Below are 20639 nucleotides of genomic sequence, written 5' to 3'. Positions count from 1 at the left end.
AACTGCTTGTTTTGACTTTTTACTTTGATTCCTGAAAGGTCCGTCTACTGTCTACATCTACTGATGATGAGATGAAATGACGGAAACAAGCTTATTTTAAAGCTTTTTAAACTTGTTTTCTGTCTCTTATGTCGCTTATTATATATAACAGCCTTCTCTGTCTCTGGGACTGAGAGAATCCCTCACTACGAGTAGTAGTTAGTGAGAGACTCCCCCTGAGCGCTAACTTTCCCTGGTAACGCTTCCTAAGGGAGGCTTCTTAGGATTCTACACACTCTGTTGCTAGGGGGGCGTGTGTGTGTGTGGCGTCAGTGTGGGAATAGTGTGTGAGCGTGCACGCGTCCGTGTTTGTGTGTGTATGAGCGTTGGACAAATCAGTTGCTGCAAAGAAGTCCTGAAAAGGAGTCAGAGTCAAGCAGGGTGACTTTCCGGGGGTTTTCAGGACTCCAGACACAACAACTAAGAACAAAGAAGCTGAGGCACAGCCGACCGAACCGTGACGTGCTGGGAATGACCAAATCCTCTCCTTTTGTGTCAGCTGATATGAGCCAACACCTCAGAAGGTGTTCTTGATATCAGTGTAAACAAGAAAACTTGATGTAAGGATGAAATGAGTCAGAGATTCCAGTTTAGAATCTGATTCACACATGAGAACCGAAATGGATGAGGTCAGAACGAACTTTAATCATCACACTGGAGAATTGACATCTGAAAGTACAAATAATCTTTTCCGCACACTTAACCTCCGCCTCAGCGGCGCAATATGATGATATGCTACTTTGATGATATGTTGATATCTGCTGATTATATGTTACTGTGATGCATTGTGGTTCTGTAAGCTTTTCTGACTCATTGGTAAAGATCTAAATAGAGAAAGACCGTAAACAACAACAACCCGGATTGTTGCTGCATACCCTGCATAGTAACAAGCAGCTGATTGGATGTCATTCCATGTATCTTTTAGTTTAGATTCACTTAATTCATCTCTTGTTTTCTTATTCCTACAGTTCATTATTGTGTGTAAGTGTTAACATATTGAAAGGTTGAATTGCACTTGCCCGCAAATTTCATAGTTATTTTTAAATGTGACATCACTGTTCACAGATCTTTCATTTGCTTGTTTCCGGAAATAAAATAGTGATCTCTCTCTGTTTATTTTAAGCATATTTTAAGCATAGTATATATTAACAGTTTTGACAGGCTACTTTACTGACATTAACTTGTGTAGAAATTCAGTGACTTTATCATAATAATAGTCTTCACAGAATTAAAACAGACAAATGCCACTTGCCGGAGTCCTGAGAGAGCACAATTGGCTCTCTCTGGATGGGTAGATGGCTCTCTTTCCCCTCATCACTCCAAAGGGTGATATCGATCCTCACAAGGCGTCTGTGAGCTGAAGTATCGGAACCGAGTCGCTGCACTTTTTTCCAAGCGCACTGTGATGCTACTTGGCAATGCTGCATCAGCAGTAGTTTAAAAAGAGGCAGTGGCTGCCTTCACAAGTGACAGAGGAGACATGTGCTAGTCCTCACTAGGGGTGAAACGATTACTCGAGTAAATCGAGTAATTCGATTCACAAAATTGATCGATTAATTTTCTGTGCCTCGAGTAATCGTTTATTTAATTAATAAACTCAGCGCGCGGTATTTTCGCGACTTTTATTTTGACAACGCGCTCAGCGTTACGTCACCCTGCCCGGGAACAAGGAGACGGAGGTTTGAGCAGCGGCAAAAATGGAAGTGGCGAGAGAAAACAGCGATTTTAAAGGAATAAAAGCATTTTATGTTCGAACTGTGACCTGTACTCGGTGCAGTGCCAAAACAGCGCGTTTTAATGCTGCACCATCTGAGCCGAGGACACCCGAGACGCGAGGACGCCGAGAGAGCAGGTAAATATAACTTATAATAAATCAATGAGATTAACATTAATGTGAATTAATAACAAAACGACAGCGCTTTGGAGTGTGAATTAATAGAAGCACTGTCTATAATGTGTGGTTAGTTTATTAGAACAGAGTTCATACAGGCTTTATGTAAACAGTAAACACAGCGCTGTGGAGTTCAGAATATAAACAATAACAATGTTAAAAGTTAGCTAAACTGAAGTTACTTTGGCTGGAAACTAAATGCTTGATTTCTTCATCTAAGAGTACATTTGGCCAGTGAGACAAAAAAGTATGAACACTGTTGTTCATATAAGGAAGTGTGTCTCTTATTTATTGGGTAAAATATTGATTACCACTAGTGTCTAATGTGCCCCAATGCGATAGGTGTCAATCTTAATAAATGCACGGCCATGAATTTATTATTAGAGTTATTAGTCTTAGTGATGTAATTAGACCCAAATAGTCCAACATATAAATAAAGAAAAAAGCAACATTTGTAATACTTGTGTGTCACAATTATTGCACAGGTCCTGATATATTTTGGAGAAGCGGCTTGGTGGTAAAAGAATGCAGCACACTGGCAACACTGGCAGAACTGACAACGTCTCAGAAGCTAAGACACACAACACAAAGACGATGTTTATGCCTTTTTTATTGATTTATACCCTATATTTGTTATTTACAAGAAATCCAAATGTGAAAGTAATGTAATTAAATTTATTTTTTTTTATTGTGGTATTTATTTATTTATTGTGTTTTATTTATTTGTATTTGCAATTTGGAAATGTTGTGAATTTAAAAATATAACTTATCTAAAAAGGAAACCAATTGGTCATTCATTATTGAGTAAAATTCCTTTTTAATTGCTCTTTAACAAAAAAAATGTTTTATCCGATTACTCGATTAATCGAATCGTTTTTTCAGTAGAGTACCCGATTACAAAAAGAATCGATAGCTGCAGCCCTAGTCCTCACCGTTCTTGTGTTGAGGCATCACTAGTAGATGTAGTGATGGGGATATACAGCCGAGTAGGTGCTGAATAGGTGGGACAATTGGCCCCATTAATTGAGGAGAAAAATGGGAGAAATTATAAAAAAAACAGTAATAAACAAACAAAACAAATTAAAAGTAGAAAAAAAACTCTCTATAAACACTTTTTGACAAAAAAAGAGTCCCGCCCATAAGGAATCAACTGATCTTGGCAGCTAGGCATGTTAGACTGTCATGGAGTGGTAGCCGGTCATCTTCTGTGACGAGTCCCTCATTTGTTTTGGTGAAGAAGACCAACAAATCCATGTACCATGTACAGAAGCCTGGTGTCATGGTGTGGGGTGCAATTTTCTGCAATGCCAGATCACCTTTGGTCTTTATTACAGACACACCAAGGTTATGGTTTTGAGATCCTACAACCAGTGCGTTATTCCAACAGGACAATGCTCATCCACATACTGCTGTCATCTCAAGAGCTTGCCTTAAAGACACAGATACTGTTCCATAGCAAACTGCATCACCAGACCTATCCCTGACTAAAAATGTGCGGGCGGTACTGGATGTGATATCAGCAGTCCAACCCTACCGCAAAATCTGCAAGAACCACATGAATATTCAAGCTGCATAAGATGGATAATAACAGGACATCATTAGAGCAATCTCTACAAATCTATACTGAGATACAGGGGTTGGACAATGAAACTGAAACACCTGTCATTTTAGTGTGGGAGGTTTCATGGATAAATTGGAGCAGCCTGGTGGCCAAACTTCATTAATTGCACATTGCACCAGTAAGAGCATGAAGAGTGTGAAGGTTCAGTTAGCAGGATAAGAGCACAGTTTTGCTCAAAATATTGCAATGCACACAACGTTATGGGTGATATACCAGAGTTCAAAAGAGGACAAATTGTTGTTGCACGTCTTGTTGGCACTTCTGTGAGCAAGTATTTGTGATGTACCAAGAGGAACGGTATACAGGGTAATGTCAGCATACCATCAAGAAGGACGAACCACATCCAAGAGGATTAACTGTGGACGCAAGAGAGAGCTGTCTGAAAGGGTTGTTCGGGTGCTAACCCGGATTGTATCCAGAAAACATAAAACCACGGCTGCTCAAATCACAGCAGAATTCAATGTGCACCTCAACTCTCCTGTTTCCACCAGAACTGTCCGTCGGGACAGTATATTATTGTGGTTTCAGTTTCATTGTCCAACCCCTGTATCTGAAATGTTGTGTTACACATTTGTTACACAGATGTGCCTAAATTAGTCTATAAAAGAATTTTTCATCATATATTGTTCCTGGTAACCTTTATTCTACTTCTGAATAGGGCTATAGTCTGAATATACTGAACATAGGCGTAGGAACCGGGGGGGATGGGTGGGACATGTTCCACCCAATATTAGAAACAGGTGGATTTGTCCCCCCCAAAAATGATATCAGTTCGCTCAGGTCAGCTGTACTATTAATGAGGAGACAGACCGGACCAATCACGGAGCCGGTTCAGGTATTAAGTCACGCCTCTCAGTAGAAACAGCCAATCAGCTTGCTGGTTTTGCGGCGCGCGGAGCAGAGGCAGTTTGCTGTTGGGGAAGCCCCGCCCCCTCGCTGTGAGATTTAGCAGCGGGATCGGGACTCAGCAGCTTCAGCTGATTTTAAAACAGATATGGATATACGGAGATTTTTATAAAAGAAAGGTAACGATAGGCTAACCACTTCAACTGTGATGATATGTTTCTGATAGCTGGTTAAAAATACACGTCTCTGAATCAGCACACAGTTTAAACCCACTGTGATTAATAAACTGCAGCTGTTAGTGTGTTAGCTTATCTTTGGAATTAGCTAGATTGGGAGTCAGGGTTAAAGGAAAAAAATAAAATATATATGTAATGTTTCCCTGTACCTGATCAGCTAATCACTTTAATTTTCAAACTATTTATTCATTTAGGATTACAGGACTTACTGTGAGCTATAATGAACGAAAATTGATTTAACTAACTAGTTATCTAGAAGCTGGATGTAGATGATCGCCAGAATTTCGTACAGTACTTTAAGTTGGTAGTTTAAAGCAGTTACTTAACCCCGATCACTGCCCTAAACTAGTGTTTTCCACCTGATCAGCTAATAAACAGTCATTTACTGAGTTTACCTGTTAAAATCCTTTAGCCCACTATGGAGCCTAAATTAATCATGTATATCCACCAGAGGAAGCTCTAGAATATGCAGAACAGTGTTAATATGCAGTAGAATATATAAGAACAGGGTTGAGAAACACTGCTGTAACGTGACTTCTGTTCATTTGTATTTCACAGTAAGACCACTTATCCTGACGTTTATAAAAATCTCTATGAAACGTAAAGTTACATTCTTTTACATAAAAGGACACCATCTTAAGAAGAGCTCTCAGTAGAAAAAAATAAAAGTGCAGGAGAAAATGTAAATATACAACAGAATTGACATGCCAATACATAATAATAATAATAATAATAATAATCTGTTATATTATTTTAAATATTATGTGATAACTCAGACATTGCTTGCATAATTTTTCTAACAACAGTAGCTGTAATGTGGAGTAACATGTTTAGGTTGTAAAATCACCTTATAATAATAATTTACTTTTAATTAAAAGTAATTTCCACAAATGTTGTTCTAGGAAACTATTGGGTGGGCTTGGGTTCATATTGGCAAATGTGTCCCCCCCAATATCAAGCCCGCTCCTACGCCCTTGATACTGAACATAGATCAGGTTATTCCATCAAGGGATTTTTTTCTCTCCTGATGGCACAGGAATATTCCAATAGAACAATGTCAGGATTTGTGAGGCTGGAATTGTAATTGATTGATTCAGCAAGCATGAGATCATAATTTTTACACATGGATAGGCCACCACAAAGTTCAGACCTTAACCCCATTGAGGCTTGTTATTTTAGCTCAGTATTAACAATAAACCAACTCAGAAATCACATATGTTATTTAGTATTTAATTACTGAAATCTAAATTTTTGTGTAGAAACTATGGTTTAATCTCCTGGTCTAGTCATATTTCCCATATCCTCTTAGCATTCACCTACTTTTGTTTGGATGTAAGTAGGAACAGCTCCTCCTATAGCCACTCCTCTTGCTCTCTCTTTAGACACTCTTTCTCCATGCTATAGTGACTCTTTAAAGACCCAGTTCAGCTTGTTATTGTTGTTTTTAGAAAGCCTTATTATAGCTGGAAGAATCCTGTAGAAAGTGACCTGGATTGAACTCGGTTTTCAGGTCAACTGAGGTTGCACACCGCCGGCTGTGAACGGATGAACGGATTCAGTACAAATCTGCCTGAACCACCTGGAATCTGCCCAAACCATGTCTCATCTTAATTTAACAACGTTTGTCCTTTCATGTTCTTCAGTCATTTTGCTGAAAAGGGATGTAAGGGCTAGTTTATGAATAGAATAATGTGGCAGAATGGAATTATTTCTGTTGTCTTCCTAGTGATCCCAGTATATGGTCCGTGATGCTTCATTATGAAAAGCAGTTTTAAACGGCCACCAGTGGCAGTTGCTTTTATTGTTTTACTGTGAAATGTCACAAAAGCTGATTACTGTTGTTTTATTTTTATTCTGTTGCAGATGCTGCCAAGTTATTGCCTCACTCTCATTTTGGCCCCTCTAGTCTGTTGCATCACCCTCTGCCTTGGCATGAGGGTTAATCATAAGTGAAGGAGTTTTCTAAACACAACCATATAAGAAAAGTGCTGAGTTTATTTATAAAACTGTTTGTAACTCATATCATCTGTATTTAACATGGATCCTTCAGAGTCAGTATTTGACTCACTTAAGCATCTTGAGTTGTTTAATGCAATGTTGTAGAGGTACAATAGTTTGAAGTAAAAAAAACTGTTGGTGCTTTTTCATGCAGCTTTTCACACTCATTTCCTGTTGTGGAAATAGCTAGTTAGAAGCTACAGATTAAGATTTATTTAGGCAAAAATTATACAGAATGTTAGTACTAGAGAAAAAAACTTTAAACATGACATTGCAGAGTAAGCTCCCTATAAGGTTAAGTGAATTGTCTATTTAGTATATTGAATATAGGATGTATTGTCAGTGGAGGGATTATTGGGATTTATAGGATTTTTGCATGCATAACAGAATACAGAAAATTGTATTATTTTAGTAAGTATGGATTTTAAAGTAATTTAACAAATATTCAGATAGATGATAAATGGTCACTTTGGCAGTTGTACATTAGCACAGTGCTTTAAGTGTTAAAAGGATGGCTACTGATTATACATAAAAAAATATTTTATATTATATATATCTCCAGAAATATACATATGACTGATAAGAAATGTTTTAATGCAACATGTGGTCTGACTTTTATCTCAAAATCACAACCACAGACTGCAAATGACTGTAGAAAAAAATGGACAGAACCGTGTTTCTTAATAGTAAAGCAAAAGTGGCAGGTCTGCTTGCTAGTTTTAGTACGATGGTAGCTCCATACATCCTCATGTTTCAGTGAACCACCTGGAATCTGCATGTTTTCCATCTCATTTTTCTTCTCAAACTGTTTTTCCATTTGCAGTGCAGCATTCCAACCAGTTAGTTCTTTCAGTGCTAATATTGAACACAAGAAAAAAAAGAAGGTGGGGTTACTCTAAAGAATAAAGTGATTGACAGCCTATGCTTGAAGAGATGCTTTGCAGGACCTTCATCTCACACTTAATGTACTCTTAATACTCAGTCTGAGTAGGCAAGTCTGGCTCCACCTACTGCAAGAGATTCCTAAACAACAGTATCTGGATGATAAATGCCAGTCATTCAGAACATGCAGTTCTTCAGTGAAAAAATAGGCTGTATTTATCATTATCTTTCTAAAGGAATGCAAAGCTGCATTACTCAATGCACTACAAGAATACATTCCCTTTTAGCCTCCAAGTTCAAAACAAAAGATAATCATTCTTTTAATTTTCATATAAATCCAGATCAATCTACATCTGTGTCATGAGAGCATAGAGCAGGATGCGGTATATTGCAGTTGTTTTCGTATTGTGTTTACTGTTATGTTTGTGTACTCCCTCTGAGCTGTGATCATAGTCCTGCTGTGGCACCGGCTGTTGAGTTCTGATAGCCAATCAAAATGAGGGGCCCCATCAGTCCTGCGCCAAAAATTCTTAAATCATCTCTTTCTGTTTTTGTCTTGCCCAGGTTGACTCAGAGGGCATCTTAGTAAATGGCACTAATTCAGAGCAGATGGAAGAGACCTGTGTGGTGCCAGAGGAAGAGGCGCGTGACGTATCTCAAGCACACTCCGCTCCACCTGACTCTCCCACGCCTCTCGGGCACGACACTGAACCAGCACCAGCCGAAAGAGCCCTTCAGCCTGCTGTCAGCCACCATGCACTTCTTACTCACCAGAGCTCTTTAAGCTCCCACAATGGTGCTAATCATATGGAACCAAACACTGAGGATCACAGAGATCCCACTGACCTGCAGTCTAAGTCTCAAAGGACTGTGAACATGCCCACCAAAAGCCAGACGCCTGAGGCAATTCCTGCACAGACAGTTCCTCTGAAGAAGATCAAGCTAGAAGAGCCTAGCACAGTGTCAGATCAACACAGCACATCCTACCTAAGCAGCAGCGACTTCTACCAGGATGCTTTGTCTACTTTAGCAAATGTTGTATGTTCAACCATCTCTGATCTGAAGGGTTTGGAGGAGAAGACAGTTGGTCCTCAGACCTCAAATGCCTGTAATATTAAAACTGAAAGAGAAGAAGAACCATATCAGAGTCATTCACATCAGGAAAGGACTTCTAACAGTCCAGCAGGTGCTGATAACTCCCATCCGAAAGACCCAGTTCCGCTGACTAATAATAGTGTCCAGTCTTTAGTTGAGCATAGGAACATAAGCATTGATCAGGCAATAGCTATTGAGGCCTTGACCCAGCTGGCAGCTACCCCAAAATCAGCTCCTGTCAAGGCAGATTCTAAAGTTCAGGACCCTCCACAAGAATCTTGTAACAAATTAGCAAATGTTTCATCAAGCAGGCAAAGCCCGGTCCAAGAGGCTAAACCCATATCTGAGGTCATCTCCAATAAAGTCTCTGTAATCAATTCACATCAGACTTCTGTAATTTGCAGCCCTCTGAACAGACAGGAAAACCCCACCCACCCCAAACTCTCCTTACAGGATCTTTTAATAGCTAGCTCATATGATAAGCTCTTGCATAGTCCAGAGAATGGACGAGTAAGTCAAGCACTTTGTAAAACAGAAACGTTAGATGGCACTTTTAAGACTTTTAAGCATGTTGAAAGGACGCAGACCTCAAGGAGGAGAGATGAGGAGGAAGTTGCAGCTCAGTTGGTGCAACTTGCATTCATAATTCAATCAAGAACCAATCCCATGTCTTCTGAGAACAGTCCCCCCAAAGGGATGCCAGTACAGACCATAAAATACAACCATCATGTCGTTGGACAAAATGTAAAAAAGCAACGGAAACCAAGAACAACTCCCTCAAGTCCCAGGATATCAAAGAAAAAAGCCTCTGAGGTTGAGGGAGGCAACCATAGGATACCACTAGCCAAAAGGACACCCAATAGCAAACCCCCTTTCAAGACAAAAGCCCAGCATGTGGCCTTGCAGGAAAAGCCCAAACCACAACCCAAGTGGAGCCCGTTTCTCCCACAGACTCAGATAGACCTGAAAAAATACCTAGCACAGGCTCATCATGAGAAACATCAGCTGTTCCATTTTAGCAGCAAGAGACAAGACTTGGACATGCAGACTCTCAAGAGTTCCGGAAATCAGAAAGCTTTTACTTACAAAACAGACCACGCAGCTCTGAGTCATTCCCATGTTAACCAATTCAGATCCAACGGACATTGTCACAGTCTCACAAATGGTCATCTAGGTGCTACACATGGCCAGAAGTATGAATGTGAAGAACATTTGATTTCTCAGGTATCGAAAACATACAGTGTGCTAAATCATGGTGCTAATCCACAAGCCCAGTATGCCATGCCTAGTGTCCCTGGTGCAGATCCATTGCCAGGGAGTCCAGGGAGGTGCCATAAAGTAAACAGCCTAAGCTGTGAGCCGCGGCAGACTTCCTTTGGTCAGAATGGACGTTACAAAGTGGACACGGCTGGCGCTGTCACCGTTTTGTCTGTGTCAGCTGGAAACATGGAAAATGCTAACACTGAATCCGTTGAAGAAAACACTCCCACCAAGCATATGCTTAACAGCTTTTTGGAATCTCCGTTGAAGTACTTGGACACTCCAACCAAGAATCTAATCAACACACCCTCCAAAAAAACTCCGGAGCTCCCCTCCTGTGACTGTATGGGTAAGCTGCTGCATGTCATCAACTTTGCACAACAATTAAAGAGAATAACTTTAACAGCATGAGCCTACCAGACACAACAAACCGTTATAGTATCTAAATTTGTGATTTGTTTTAGATAGCAAAATCTGTGCAAGGTTTGAAAAAGTAATTTGGGCTTTAGTTTCAAGTATTTTGGTTTCTCTCAGTTCATAGAAGTCGCAGTAAGGTCTTGTTTGACTGGAAATAACGGTTTAATGGCACTGCAAAGATTAATTTCTATAAATCCAATCTGAGCGTTCACATTCATTACACATGTACACGATTCACATACATATCCTACCTAGGATCATATATAAAAAAAGATCGGATTTGACATGTCCGCACACAAGTCCGCAAACATTTCGGCACTGTGGGCAGTGTGCCATGTCTTGCTGGAAAATGAAATACGCATCTCCATAAAAGTTTGAAGAGCAGAGGGAAGCATGAAGTGCTGTAAAATTTTCTGGGAAAACACTGCACTGACTTTGGACTTGATATAACTCAGTGGACCAACACCAGCAGATGACATGTCTCTTCAAACCATCACTGATTGGTGGAAACTTCACACTAGACCTCAAGCAGTTTGGACTGTGCATTTCTCCACTCTTCCTCCAGACTACGCTCCCTTGATTTACAAATGAAATGCAAAATTTACTGATGGTCAGTGATGGTTTGGAAAGCCATGTCATCTGCTGGTGTTGGTCCACTGTCTTCTATTAAGTCCAAAGTCAGCGCAGCTTCTCCCAGGAGATTTTACAGCACTTTTTGGAGATTGAGATTTTATTTTCCAGGAGGACTTATACTGGACCAATTGGTCTTATATAATATTCACATTTTCTGATATACTGATTTTTGTGTTTTCTTTGTCTTTAATTACTGAAATAAAGTAACTTTTCAATGATATATATATATATATTTTTTTTTGAGATGCACTAGTATTTTCTGGGATTTTATGTAAATGTATAGTCAATGTCACACAACCCGCTTGCATCTCCAAAAGAATCTTTTTCAATAAAAGTCAGTAAATGTTTGGACCTGTTCTGTTGGATTGTTCTTCATGGTTTGAACAACTGACAGATTCACACTATGCCAACAATTGAAAAACAGCAAACACGGAGACACAATCAACAATATACATCCTTTTATTAGCAAAACTGCAACCATCAGCTGAAATTGATTTCCTTTATAGAGCAAATCATTGAAAAAGAGGAGGGTCCATTCTACACACACCTTGGCTCTGGGCCAACTGTAGCAGCAGTCCGAGAGATGATGGAGGACAGGTACTGTTTATTTATTCAAGCTTTTTTTTGCCTTTAAATACATACTATTAGGGAGGGGTTAATTGCTGTAAGCCTATAAAAACAGATGGGCCTCCTGATAGGTTTGTATGTCTGTTGTGAAACATTAACACATATATACTCCCACCGATACTCATAGAGAAAAACATAAAGGCCAAAGTATGCTCTCATACACTGTCAGAGTTACAACAGGAAGCCACCTTTTCAGCTAAAGGGGCCCAACAGAGTGACTCTCACCACAGTGTACAGACCTACACCTGACCCTCCGCAGCTGTGGTGGGCTTATAGCTAGGCTGTGCTTGGATGTCTTGAGTAGTGGATGCTTTCTCTTTCTCTGAAATGACTCTTTTGTTACAGGTATGGGGAGAAGGGCAAAGCAGTGCGTGTGGAAGTTGTAGTTTATACTGGGAGAGAAGGAAGGAGCTCCCAGGGCTGTCCAATAGCCAAATGGGTCAGTGACCTCTGTAACATACATTCCTTTCTTTTTCTAGATTAAAGTTTGAACCCTTTGAGCTTATAGAGTCTTGTAAGTGTATAATGTAAACTTCCAATCAGCACCACGTTTGGGGTTTGAAGGTAAAATAAGAGCCATCATAATAAACAGAAAATAGTAGAAAAAAAGAGAATATAAATTGAATGTAAATGTAATTGTTTTATAAAAAAAAGAGTAGACCTGTCACATTGTAATTACATTATCATCTTAACCTCAAAATACTTCTGAGTTCAGCACTACAATTAGGGCTAAAAGCAACTGGCAATTAGCAATTTGTTGTTCTACTTTATATATTGCAATATAAAAACATACATAAGTCAATGAGCTAACATTATTGTCTATGACAATAATTATTCACTATATCAGGGGTTCTTAACCTTGGGGTCACAACCCCCAGTGGGCTCCTGACATAGTCTGTAGAGGGTTGCGAGAATGATGCTATTTCAAAACATTTTCTTTACCAATTATGCATAGAATCAGATCCAGACATTATACAGAGTTGACCTTTCACTGAATCAGACCAGCTCATTCGCCATTTGAGTTGGGAAGGTTGCGAAATATTTTGAACAATAAAAAGTGCTTGCATACTAAAAACGTTTAAGAACCCTTGCACATGGATGGTTTAATTTGGCCTGTCCTGGGTTAGAAAGGCTTCGGGGTATTGTAAATGGCTATATAACAAAATTTCATATAATTTGGGACCCTTTTTTGAATTATGTAAAAATGTGCTCTGCCTTAAACCACTATGATGGTCGAAATGTTTATTTATAATTTATCTGGGACTTCATTGTGCACTAGACTAATCCTATAATTTATTTTATTTTATTTTATTCCTTTTAACTGCAGTGTAACTATAGCACATATGCACATTTGCAGTGATGATGCTAAAACAATGCATTGTTCTGCCCTATTGGCTAACATTGTGTTTATTTAACAAGAAGAATCCAGTACCATGAATGAGATCTTTTATTAAAAATTTTATTTAGGATATTTAAACATTTTTATATTCCTAATACTTTGTCTGAATATTCTTAATAACTTAAAGTAGTTCTGTAAAATTAATATAAAATGAATTTTACATATTAATTACCCACCTAAGAAATTTGTTTTTTTGTGACAGGTCTATTAGTTAGCTATGTATTTACATAACTATTTAACTGTTTATGCACTAAAGCAATATGACAGTAATAACCTTAGTAATTAGAGTTGCTGTATTTGAATTGATTGTAATTATGTTTGTGCATATGCTGTATGTAACCTCTCCTCAGGTGATCCGTCGGGCCAGTGAGGAAGAGAAGCTGCTGTGCCTAGTGCGCCAGCGTGCAGGTCACCGCTGTCAGAGCGCAGTAGTGGTAATCCTCATCCTGGCCTGGGAGGGGATTCCACGCAACATGGCCGACAGACTGTACCAGGAGCTTACCCAGACCCTCTATAAATATGGCTCGCCCACCAGCCGCCGCTGCGCCCTTAATGAAGAGTGAGTCGGGGCCAACAGAGTGACAAACTCATTTGCTTATCATCATTGCATACATGCTAAATGTCATTTTTGTGGGGTGGTATTTAGGGGCCACCTGCACAGTTCCACTAACATGAATTTTGCCTTGTGGTTTTGTGTCTCCTCAGTCGTACCTGTGCCTGTCAGGGGCTGGACCCAGATACCTGTGGAGCGTCCTTCTCTTTCGGCTGCTCGTGGAGTATGTATTTTAACGGCTGCAAGTTTGCCCGGAGCAAAGTGCCTAGAAAGTTCCGGCTGCAAGGAGACTACCCAGAGGAGGTGAGAACACAGAGGGGAAGTAGAGATTAGTGAGCAGTTCGATGTGGGCTTTGAAAGATACTTTTTTTTACCTGCTATGATTTGCTTTGTATAAGATCTGATTAATAATAAAAGATCAGCTCTTTGTGTAAATCAATATTTTTTTGCCTGCTATGGGCAATGAATGGAATGGCCTCAGGCAATAGTATACTGCTGAAAAGGCCATCCCATAATAGTAGTGGAGCAAGTTATAGTGTGTAGAAAAAGTCAGTAACCTACTGTAAGAAAACTAAATACTACTATCTTGTTGGCTTGTTCCAACAGGAAGAAAAGATCGAAAGCAACCTCCTAAATCTGGCAACTGATGTTGCACCTTTGTATAAGAAACTTGCTCCTGAAGCCTATGAAAACCAGGTAAGAAAACAAGCAACCGTTCTGCCAATGGTGCACAAACTCTGGACACTGTGCAGTTCATCAGAATTTCACACATAGTATTTTGACTGTACTGCATATAATTAAAGCAATGTAGAAAAACAAAAAATACACAGTAGATCGCATGTGAGTTTAAATTTACACAGAGTAAAGGAGTCAGTATTTTGGTAAACAAACAAATGCTATGGTTCAGTTAGTTAACAATATTATCCTTGCCCTCATTTTTTGTACTTTTTTATGCCACTGTGTACTCTTAATCTTTGAAGTCAGATGTCATAACTTGGGATAATGTCACACCAGAGTTTGATAATCGTACACTTCTATAAATCATTACTGAAAACAGTTTGACTTTTTAAAGGTCAGGCACAACTTGTGTGACAAACTTTTCCATTGTTTTATGGCAAATATAACCAAAACATGTGATTCTGGGCGATATTAATGCATTATGCTGTATGTTAAGCATTTAAGTACCACAGAAATATTTCCACAGCTTGAAGTTGGACAGTACTAGTCAATGCAAATATTGTAATTTAAATTGTTCATTAATATTTTATGTTAATTGTAAATATTTTATTAAGAAAGTGTCTGTTTCTGTCAGCTGCCTTAAGTCATTATAAATAGTCAAAGTCTTTTAACTCTGGTGTATACAGTATGACTGTGTAAAGTTAGATGTTTGTATGTGAAATGGAAACCTTCAGCTGACGTGTGACCTTTCAGGTGGAGCAGGAGCAGTCAGGGCAAAACTGTCGGCTGGGCAGGAGAGAGGGTCGGCCATTTTCTGGTGTGACAGCATGTGTGGACTTTTGTGCTCATGCTCACAGGGACACACACAACATGCACAACGGGAGTACTGTGGTGAGCATTACCCTGACCTCACTGGTGAAATCAAATAATTATCTTATTAAAAATAATGTTAATAGAGAGAAACATGTATATTCATGGATACCCAAAGGGGTCATGTGGGTGTGCTAACTGGAGAAAGCAACACTCTTTGCAATATTTTTAATGCACAACACAAAGTTGACACTTCTAACCTCAGCTATTTCTAACCGTCTAGTCAAACCCTAAATATATATTAATGTTTTTATTCTGCTTTTACACTAAACCCACTGTGTTTACTGAGAAAAGACTATGACATCTTCAGTACAAAACCCTTCTCCCAATCCCACTAAACCAGAGGAGTCAAACTTCTTGACATTTTATCAGTTTGGCTGAAGGTTTTTGGAAGTGTATCACATTCTTTCTTAAAGACACACATAATTACGTGCTCTCACTGTGAGCTGGTGATCATCTGGAGGGTGTGCAGATGGTTTTGGGAAAGTCAAGTACTGAAAAAGTACCATTAGGTACCAAAACCAAATTTGGGTTAGGAGGTAAATTCAGGAATATTGCCCAAAGACTCTCATTTGCATAGCATGGTGTGATTGTCCATGGAATTAATCAAAGCCGAGTTTGCTGCAGGAAGGCCAGAGGAGTTACACATTACATTATACCAACTGAAGAAACAGCATCAGTTTTTTTTTTTTGTTTGTTTTTTCTTTTTTGCTTCATTTTAATGATCCACACATAAGAAACGTGAGTGCTAATAGCTCCACCTTGTGGAGAATCTTTAGTCTGCTAAACCAGTAAGTGAGTGTACAATTCCATGAAGATCCATGAAGTACAAAACACACTTTCAGATAAGCAGAAATCTCAGCATAATTTGTCCAGTTCACCTGTTTGCTAAAAATACCACCCTGTCCCTGTTTGGCCTGCAGGTATGCACTTTAACTAAGGAGGATAACCGTGCTGTAAGAAACATTCCAGAGGATGAGCAGCTGCATGTCCTGCCTCTTTACAAGATCTCGGAGACTGATGAGTTCGGTCGTGTGGAGGGTCAGTGGGCTAAGATACAGACTGGAGCTCTGCAGGTCCTCTCTTCCTTCCCAAGAGAGGTGCGTCTGCAGGCAGAGCCCGTCAAGTCTGCCCGTAAAAGGAGACAAGAGGCCAAGAGAGAGCGAGAGAAGCAGAGAAACCAGGAGAAGAAGCAGGTCACACCAGTGAAAGTGAAGAACGAGCCCCTCAAAGGTATCGGTTTTGCTTGCCCTCTAAGGAGCCACACTGTCTTTATTATTTATTGAACAGATTCTTTTGCTATGATGCTCTCAGGAGTTCTTACAAAGTCCTTGTAGGATACAGTATCCCTTATCCAAGGTTTAATATCACTTTCAATTTGTTAACTTTGGAACAGTCAAGAAGTAAATAATTGAAAGTGTTTCATACACGTCTACCGACTCAGAAGACAGAGAAGAGTGAGCAGACTCAGTAGAGGCTTTTTTACTTTAAATTAATAGATTTTGCAACTAATGATTTTTTTTTCTTCATAGGTTTTAAAAACTCTTCCTCTGAGCTTTCACCGTGTTTCAAAACAGAAGCATGTTCTCCAACTCCTTATTGTTCCCCAATGCGACTACCTAGGACTCCAGACAAGGGGAGCCACTTACTGGACTCGGCCAGTCCTTACAGGAGCACATCATGTACTCCTCCATTAAGCTCTACCAGAGACACAGCAGCACTTTCGTCCTCCCCTCACACCGTCCTCCCTGTGCCACAATATCAGAATGTTGGAGAACTGGAGCAGAGCAATGAATCTTCCCTCCTCAGACAGAGACCAGGGTTAGAAGCAGCAAGACACAGCTCCCCTGAGCTCTCAGAACAGAAACCATTCAGAAACCAGCAGCAGATGGGCGGATCTTTGGGTTTCCGTGACAAATGTTTTGCAGTAAAACCGGAGCCTGAGGAGGTCCGTTGTTTTCAAGGAGGAGCTGCTCCCCGACTGCTCTCCCCTTCCCGGGCTGAGGGTCTCCACAGCCGCCTGAACTTTCGCCAAGCACAGCCGAGCCTGGATGACCACCACGGGCCGCCGGTCACCCCAAGGCCCCTGACCCCTGAGGAGGTCAAGGCAGAAGAGGTGTGGTCAGACAGCGAGCACAACTTCCTAGATGGAGACATAGGCGGGGTCGCGGTGGCCCCCTCTCACGGCTCCATCCTTATCGAGTGTGCCCGGCGGGAGCTGCACGCTACCACTCCCATTCTGCGGCCCAACCGCAGCCATCCCACCCGAATCTCTCTGGTCTTCTACCAGCACAAGAGCCTTAACGTGCCTGGTCACGGGCTGCTCCGGTGGGAAGCCAAGATGGCGGAGAAAGCCAGGGAGAAAGAGGAGGAGGCTATGCGGCTGGGACTAGAGACGGAAGGTCTTGGGTCAGCTAAGACCAGAAAATCACAGCCGGCAGCGGGGAGCGACACGGAAAGCGGTGAGGAGGATGTGTGGCAGGACGAGAGGGAGAAGCTACAGGTCCCTACCCGTCAGTCACTAACAGCTACTCGGGACGGCCTCGTCACATCAGCCCCCTACTCCCTTACCCGGGTCACCGGGCCTTACAACCGCTGGATGTGACAGTGGCCAGGGTCACTTTTTTTAGCTAATGCCTTACCTCAGTCAGCTCTTTCTCTTTTGACACCTGCTCTTTTTTCTTTTCTTTCTTCATCTCAGCTTTTAAAACAATGCTGACCACCTGTTCGTCAGTTTTTAAACTGTGAGGTTTGGTGTGTATACATGTCTGTTTTTTACTGTAAAGTAACGGTGCTCAGAACAGATGTTTAAAAACTGGTTTTATACAAAAAGATTAAATTAGTGCATAGAAGATGTGACTATTTATTCTGAACGTTTTCACTATTTCAACTATTTGTATTTAATTTCTGGTCCAAGCCTGTTTACTGCAATATGACTGTCAGCTTGTAAATCATGTGTGTAGGAAACACTCAGAATTGACATTTTAAAACGTGAATTCGATTGTTTGTTTGTTTGTTTGTTTGTGTTAATTTGTATCATCTTTGGGTGCTTTCTTGTCAAATATTCAGTAATTGCTATGTTATGGTGCCATTGTAGCAGTAATTTCTTTGAATAACCACGTACATACATTGCTCTTTTAAAGTATTGTGACACAATAGTTTATTGGTTAGACTTAAACATACATGTAGCATTGGTCATTGGTTTTATCATACAGTGATGTTGGTAATGAAGGTACAACTACACATAGATTCTGGATTATGAAATTATTCCCGTTATACATTGCAAAAAAGCACTTTTAAACAACTTGACTTTCGAGATGTCCTGTATGCACAGTTTTTATTTTTATTTTTTTAATCAGTGACCTCCTTCATCCAATGTCTGTATATATATACATATATATATATAAATATATGCTTTGCATGTAAGTTTCGGAACTCATCCATGATTTTTAACCCATGCTTATAAAAGCAATAATCATGGAACGTTTTATGCTGCATTTTGATAATGTGTCAAATTGAAATAATTTTATTACTGGAACATAAAAGATATTATAACTGGTTTCCCAATTTTTGAGGTTTTTCAACTCCCAAAGAGTTTAAAACATGACTTGAAACAGCCTTTTATACATGATCAGATATGTTATATTTTGTCATTCAAGTGTGCTAAGATATGTCTAAACAGTTTTACTGTATGTTTCTCACTGGTGCTTTATGAAGACCTACTATACACACTCCTGAGTTCAGACCAGTTTATTTTTATTGCTGCAAATATCTTTTTATTTCAAATAAATCATCCCATATCTTACCTTATTTGTATTCTTGATAAATGGCTGCATACAGTTTTTTTTTTAATCAGTGTACATATTCTGCTTTTTTGTCATATGACAAAAGGAAAAGCCCACTGATAAAAGTTAGTTTGAGCTTCATTGTAGACTGGCCTTCTTACATTCTTTAGGTGCTAAAATTGTACTGGTGCACTCAAAGTTCATCTGAGAACTTTGAAGAAGGGTCATACAAAAAACCCAGTGTGAATCTACATAGTGGGCAACTAAAGTCAGTGTAATTATTTTAATTTTATTTTAAGCTATACTGACGGAACATGTGTTTATAAGACACTGAAAGATACATTTCCGAAATCAATGAGGAGTACCTGCATTAACACTGGGCTGCATTGTTACTCTGTGTAGAGAACAGGAATTATTGGTGCTGTTTCAGGGCATAAACATGCCTTTGTTGGTTGTTTTTTTTTTTGGCTTTTCCGTGTATTGTCAGTCATCTTGAGTCAACTCAAGTGGTTAATGATTTTTGATGATAAAGACTTGATAATTCCTCACAGTAAAACATTACAAAAATGTATTGTTTATTTAAAAAAGTAAGGAAGTGAAATTGCACTTACCAACTAGCAAAATTCAACATAAATGCTTAAAGTCAGATATTTGTTACACAAAAAAGACATTTATGCTACATTTAAATTGAATGACTTAATTCAAGATTCAAGAGTTTATTAATGAAAGCTCATTGGCCATTATCTTTGCTATTGTTTTCCTCTTATTCAAACATTCTAATCTTCTCATACTGTCTTCCTGATCCATTTCACATTTTGGTACAACACAGTTTCCTTTGCAGATTTAAGATGAACCTTGTTTTTGAATGTAAACCAGTAAAAGGCTGTAAACAGTACAGGATTTTGTGGTGTACCTGTTGTTTATACCTCTTAGTGTCTTGCTGTATTTTTAGGGATTTCTTTGTCAAGAACAGTACAACAACACCAGCTTTTTAGTCACAAAAGAAATAAAATTTGTAAAAAGGAAACTTCTGTCTGTCTGTTTTTGATTGTCAGTATATAGAAGGTATAATTCTGAAAAATAACTACTTCATTTTATCACATACATAATAAAGAGTGAAACAAAATTGCATTAAATTTAATAAATAAAGGTGCAGTGGAATTATTTGTATGAGTTTTTATATAGTTAATTGTATATTATAGTATTATCATTATGCTGTTAACATCACTCTGACAGCTCACAGAAGTAACATAGCGTAGCTTAGCTTGTTTTACATCTACAATGCAGGTGTGTTTAACAGTAAACGGGCTGTTTCAGGATCTCCCCCTCCTCAAATAGCTAGAATAGCTTTAAATAGATATGATTAACTAGTGAGGTGATGTAAGCAAGCTAAAACTAGCTAGTTAGTTAGCTGTGTGTGATGAATAAACAAATTATTTAAATTATTGAACATCTTTAGCTCAATTTAACACTGGTCCAGTCAATAACTGGAAATGGTACAAAATCTTTGTACAGAATTTAGCAGTAAACCATAGACATCATATATGTATATAAAACCACCTGAACCTTTAAGGAAAATTACGGAGCCCCTGAAAGGACATTTTTTAACATAAAAAACATAACATGACTTCACAGACTACTATGTGCACTTCTAATAAGAGTTAGCTTGCAATTTAGCTAGCTGGCTATCGTTAGCACTGAGCTTAAAGCTACCTTTTGCTACCTAGATAAAACATTCCACTCTGAAATAGCTAAAGTAGTTAACGTCTATTTTACTGTGAAACATCTATTCAGAAAGGCAGGTTAAGT

General features: G+C 39.2%; 1 protein-coding gene across 3 annotated transcripts in view; it reads left to right on the top strand.

The window, feature by feature from the left end:
* The window catches only part of tet1 (tet methylcytosine dioxygenase 1), a 46384-nt gene extending 26527 nt beyond the window's left edge, over positions 1 to 19857 (top strand). For all 3 annotated transcript variants that reach the window (XM_007240273.4, XM_007240272.4, XM_049481815.1), the window contains 9 exons: positions 8078 to 10217; positions 11425 to 11515; positions 11891 to 11984; positions 13295 to 13503; positions 13650 to 13800; positions 14104 to 14193; positions 14929 to 15066; positions 15969 to 16278; positions 16578 to 19857. In XM_007240273.4, coding sequence (XP_007240335.3) covers positions 8078 to 10217; positions 11425 to 11515; positions 11891 to 11984; positions 13295 to 13503; positions 13650 to 13800; positions 14104 to 14193; positions 14929 to 15066; positions 15969 to 16278; positions 16578 to 17650 — 4296 coding nt within the window. In that variant the 3' untranslated portion in view covers positions 17651 to 19857. The remainder of the gene's footprint in view (positions 1 to 8077; positions 10218 to 11424; positions 11516 to 11890; positions 11985 to 13294; positions 13504 to 13649; positions 13801 to 14103; positions 14194 to 14928; positions 15067 to 15968; positions 16279 to 16577) is intronic.
* Positions 19858 to 20639: the final 782 nt, after the last annotated feature.

Source organism: Astyanax mexicanus, chromosome 7, assembly GCF_023375975.1.
Source record: "Astyanax mexicanus isolate ESR-SI-001 chromosome 7, AstMex3_surface, whole genome shotgun sequence".
NCBI classification, from domain to species: domain Eukaryota; kingdom Metazoa; phylum Chordata; class Actinopteri; order Characiformes; family Acestrorhamphidae; genus Astyanax; species Astyanax mexicanus.
The sequence above is the reverse complement of the archived record's forward strand: the minus strand, read 5'-3'. Positions and strand labels throughout refer to the sequence as shown.